General features: G+C 34.6%; 1 protein-coding gene across 1 annotated transcript; it reads left to right on the forward strand.

The window, feature by feature from the left end:
• The first annotated feature begins 273 nt into the window (after positions 1–273).
• On the forward strand, positions 274–4,190 carry LOC105796629 (protein trichome birefringence-like 10). Its single transcript, XM_012626384.2, has 4 exons — positions 274–1,278; positions 2,060–2,449; positions 3,235–3,393; positions 3,499–4,190. The coding sequence occupies exons 1-4, from the start codon at positions 824–826 to the stop codon at positions 3,863–3,865; spliced, it is 1,371 nt and encodes a 456-aa protein (XP_012481838.1). The 5' UTR covers positions 274–823; the 3' UTR covers positions 3,866–4,190.
• The last annotated feature ends 972 nt before the right edge of the window (positions 4,191–5,162 follow it).

Below are 5,162 nucleotides of genomic sequence, written 5' to 3' on the forward strand. Positions count from 1 at the left end.
TATGAGAGTATCCAAAGTAACATACCAAAATTAGTAAATTTTGATTACAAATTTAACACGATTTTAGTGATTAGACTAAGATTTTCAAATAAAAAGATTTAATTTAATTTTTAAATGTAAGGACTAAGTCTCTAATTATGCCAAAGTACATGGAGTAACGGCATATTTTGAATAAAAGAAATAAAAGTAAATCAAGTCCCCACTCCCCACTCTTTCCCACTACTAATCCTTTCATGGAACATTGAAACTGAAAAAAAGAAAAACTCCATCTTTATTAGACCCCATGTTTTTAAACCAACAATCTCTCTCTCTCTCTCTCTCTCTCTCTCTCTCTCTCTCATTATTTTTTTATGAATTTATTTTCTTGTTTTTAGATTCTTGAATTTCGAATGAATCCATTTTCCCAGTAGCTTACAGGTTCCTGTTTTTATGATTCTCTGAAAAAAAGGAAAGAAAAGAAAACTGATAGAAGATAAAGAAAGTATATTAACTCCACCATGAATGCTTCCTTGCTTCATCGACACCCATTTTTTTAAAATTTTTGATCCTTTTCTCTCTCTCTTTGTTGTTGCCCATCATTTATAACTTAAACAAAACTGACCTACCAAGCAAAGAAAACCCAAAAGCCAAAAAAAAAGAAGAAAAATGGTTCATCACCATTGGACATGAACATGCTCTATTTTGCTTGAAAAGCACACTTCTATGCTCTTTAAACCTTAATCCCCTTTCCTTCCCCTTTTACTGTGCTTTTCTCTCTTTGGGTTTTCATCATTTTTTTCAAATTAAACAATACCCAGATTCAAGTTCCTTTTAGTTTTTTCAAATGTGTAAAGGTCCTTCTCAGCAGCAAGACAATGAACCCATGCCGAGCTTCAAGAGATTACGGCTCTTTGAGCCGTCTGTTGGGGTTCTTGGCTTCTTTCTTGCTGCTGTTTGTGTGATTTGTTGTTTCTTTTACTTGGATTATAGAGCTGTGGTTAAAGGGTACAGGGTTCCAACTCAGTCAGATAGATTCATGTGGCTTAAACTAGATGGGTCTTCTTCTTCTTCTTCTTCTTCTTCTTCAAGTGAGATTGTCAAAAGAGTTGATTTCTTGAGTTTTGAAGGTGAAGGATGTGACGTGTTTGATGGTGATTGGGTCTGGGATGAAACGTACCCCCTTTACGAATCTCGTGATTGTAGCTTTCTTGATGAAGGGTTTAGGTGTACTGAAAATGGACGGCCAGATATGTTCTACACTAAATGGAGATGGCAGCCTAAGCATTGTAACCTCCCCAGGTTCTTATTGTTCTTCATTATTTGATATGCAGTGCTTATTTTCCTTCAATAATTTTATCGGTTTAGTGGCTTAATCATGAAGTATTAGAAACTCTGCACAATGAAAATGACCCCCGTTTCATTTGGTTCCTATTTGATATGCAAAGCAAATTTGATTAAGAAATGGTCGATGGTAAAGCCAATTTGTGATGTGGTTTCCCGTGATTTTTGATAAAGTTTTTGTCTTTTTACATTTATGTCAATATCATCCTTGTTGGTTTCTGATTTGTTCCATTCATGTAGTTTTCATGGCCATTTTATACGGTAGATAAGCCTCAATCGTGGACTTATATGTAGCCTTTTTTAAATTAAACAATTATGACAAAATTGGCTTTCTATTTGTGTAGTAGTTGATTTTGTTGTTTTCTAATAGTAGTTTTGATTACAGTATATCTTGTCGATTATGGAAAGGTATTGTATTGTTGCGTTGAATGCACCCTGAAATGTTTGTCCTCCGCCTCTAAGGAGAGCTTAGGGGCGTCTAGTGTATGGTGTCGAACCTATGACTTGTAAGATACAGACCTCTATAAGCTAGAGGTCTTGGGGTCGAACCGCCCTCCATTTGCTTGGTCTTTAGTGGCCATGAAATTCCTTGTGCTCTCGCTCTTCAATGGCTTTAAGAGGCGCCTTTAAACTCTCTTCAAAGCCGAGAGACAAAACCTTGAGGGTGTGTCGGTTCTTCACCAAGAGTTCCTGGTTAATTGACTGAAGCTCTTTAATGGCATTCTTTTGTAAACTGCAGGTTTGATGGAAAAGTGATGTTAGAGATGTTGCGGAACAAGCGATTGGTTTTCGTGGGTGATTCCATTGGAAGAAACCAATGGGAATCACTCCTCTGCATGCTTGCTTCTGCAGTTGCTAATAAAGATTCAATATATGAAGTGAATGGCAATCCGATTACAAAGCATAAAGGGTTCTTGATATTCAAGTTCAAGGATTACAATTGTACCGTTGAGTACTACCGATCTCCTTTCCTTGTTGTACAAAGCAGGCCACCTGCCGGGTCTCCGCAAAACATCAAGACAACCCTTAAGTTGGATCGAATGGATTGGAATTCATTTAGGTGGAAAGATGCCGATTTGTTGGTCTTCAACACCGGCCATTGGTGGAACTACGAGAAGACCGTTAGAGGGTAAACTATTTTCATTCCTTCCTCTTGATATTCCTTATCGTCTTCTAATCTATATATTGTTATTTATAAGCAGGTTGATTTGATTGAAGACATTATGGGGTTGGTATCCGATTTATGCTTTAATATGTTAGTAAAATTATGCAATGAAAGATGAGTCTTTCTCAAGCATGCTATGGTGAAAATGACTGAATGGGTGCAGCTTTTGTAGATTAGGATAAGTGGAGGGCCCTTATGGTTGATAATTTTGACATTCAGAATGGGAAATTTAGGGTTTTAATTGAAATGATAATGCATGGTATGGTGACAGTTCAACAACTTTGCTTTTGGAAAGAGCTTTTTTTCTTCTATACTTGCAAATGTGAAATCTGCTTCTACCTTAGTAGGACCATGCATGCATGCATGTATGTATTTTAGATGCCAATGTGATATCTAAGAGGGTCCCATATATATTGTAGATGAAACTAAACAGAGAAGGTAGTTTTGAACTGTGGTGGCCTGCATGCATGCATAGGTCCATTTTAAATGACAATTTCAACATTTAACAACAATGGACCCTACATCTTCTCCGTTATTGATTTGGGTTGCATATTAGTTCAATGTATGTTGGTTTGGATTTTGTTTCTTATACCCTACATGAAAGGGAGGAATGGTATGAAGGAGAAGGCCCGATCGTGAATAGAAACTGAGATTCGGTGCTTGTAGTAATCATATGTTCATGTATGGTTGATGTAGGTGGAAGGAACTAACTAATCTGATCTTAAAAACTTCTCATTTGTGTGTGTCAGGGGATGTTACTTTCAAGTCGGGGAAAAAATCGAAACCAAGATGACCATAGAACATGCGTATCAGAGGTCTTTGGAGACTGTGATGCAGTGGCTACGCAACGAGGTGAATATGAGTAAGACCAAGGTCTACTTCCGCACTTTCGCTCCCGTACATTTCAGGTTTGTCGGTTTTATTTATTTTGCATCCTTGTTTTGAAGAATTGAACATTTGAGGTAAAAAATCGACCGTGAAGTTCACGGCGCAATTTCGTATGACTTTTGCAGAGGAGGGGATTGGAGAACCGGGGGAAGCTGCCACCTCGAGACTTTGCCGGAGCTGGGAACAACATTAGTGCCATCGGAAACTTGGGAGCTTCTCGAAATAGTAAAGGATGTGTTATCACCTCACTCAAACACATCCCATGGAATAAAATTCGACATATTAAACATCACTCAAATGACAGCACCAAGGAAAGACGGGCACGCGTCGCTATACTATTTAGGTCCCAAGGAAAGCCCGGCTCCGATTCATCGGCAAGACTGCAGTCACTGGTGCTTACCCGGAGTGCCCGACGCATGGAACGAGCTACTCTATGCTGTGTTCCTCAAGCAATCCACCAATCACACATTCAACTCATCATCAACATTATGAAGCAACAAAGGCGTGTGATTCTCCATTGTTGAAACCTCTTAATTTAAATACACCATCATCACCTATACAGAAAGATAGACGAAATTTTTACAATGAATTTTGGAATAGGATCACAGGTTGTTGGTCCATCATTTTGGCAGTGTTAGAAAATGTAATATTTGATTGAAGGACGCTCAATTTTGGGAATAAAGTTGTATGACAAATTTATACCATTGAATTGGGTATCCTTGGAGAAAAAAAAAATGTAATTATATTTTTCTTTTTAATTTTTTTTCTTATTAATTTTGTATAATAAATGAATAAAAAAAAGGTTAATGATTTGATAGCTGGTGAGCACTAAATATGTGTGCAATGCCTGTGATATTTGGTATGTGATGATTGTGACAGCTTTTGAGTGGGATGTAAATGGGGCATACAGGGGTATGGTTATTTATTTATTTATTTATGAATATATTAATTTATATAATAAATATTTCAATCATTTTAAATAAATGAATTAAAATGATATTAAACCCGTATTTAATAAATTCTTTATCACTACATTAATAATAAATCTTAAATAAATTTTTTTTAAAAACTAACTTTTAATATAAAATATTTTCTCTCACTAAATTTGCATATCTATACTTCTATACTATTAATAGAATCTCTAATTAAGTTGGTGTCACGAGTTAATTAAATATCAATTCTGTTCAGTTTATTAAATGACTATTATTATTATTTTAATGGTCTTTTGTCTTTTCATACTTTACTATAGTTTTTAAATAAAAAACTAAATTAACATATCTACGGATTATATTCGTGTTTAATGGATTTATAAACAAATTCTTTACCATCACACGGATAATCATTAATCTTAAGTAAACTGTTTTAATTTTCTTTTACTTATAAGTTAAACTAATTTTTATTTTAATTTTGTACATATTGCACGTGATATTATTATTAGTTTCAAATCTTACTTCATTATTTATTCTATGTTATTTTTAACACACTGTGTTTTAAATACATGGTTTCCACATGCATTCACGTGTGATAGGATTTCTAATATTAATAATGTTGTTAATTGAGTTGGTGTTACAAGTCAATTCGACACTAACTCACAATTGATGACAAAGCCATTATAAATTATTATAGTGCATTTAGCATTGTTTATCCGATGTATCTATGTGCTTAGATTTCATTTCTCTCATAATTTAATCTATTTTTATTTTAATATAATACATATTTCATGTATTATTATGATTAATTAATTTGAAATAATACGTTTTATTGTTTACTATGTGTTATTTTTAAATAT

Source organism: Gossypium raimondii, chromosome 3 (assembly GCF_025698545.1).
Source record: "Gossypium raimondii isolate GPD5lz chromosome 3, ASM2569854v1, whole genome shotgun sequence".
In the NCBI taxonomy this organism is placed as follows: domain Eukaryota; kingdom Viridiplantae; phylum Streptophyta; class Magnoliopsida; order Malvales; family Malvaceae; genus Gossypium; species Gossypium raimondii.

Bases quoted from the DNA above. Each gene is read 5' to 3' on its own strand.
- LOC105796629 (XM_012626384.2), top strand. From the start codon at position 824: ATGTGTAAAGGTCCTTCTCAGCAGCAAGACAATGAACCCATGCCGAGC. The intron at 1,279-2,059 runs GTTCTTATTGTT...TGTAAACTGCAG, and splicing joins AAGCATTGTAACCTCCCCAG to GTTTGATGGAAAAGTGATGT. The intron at 2,450-3,234 runs GTAAACTATTTT...TGTGTGTGTCAG, and splicing joins TACGAGAAGACCGTTAGAGG to GGGATGTTACTTTCAAGTCG.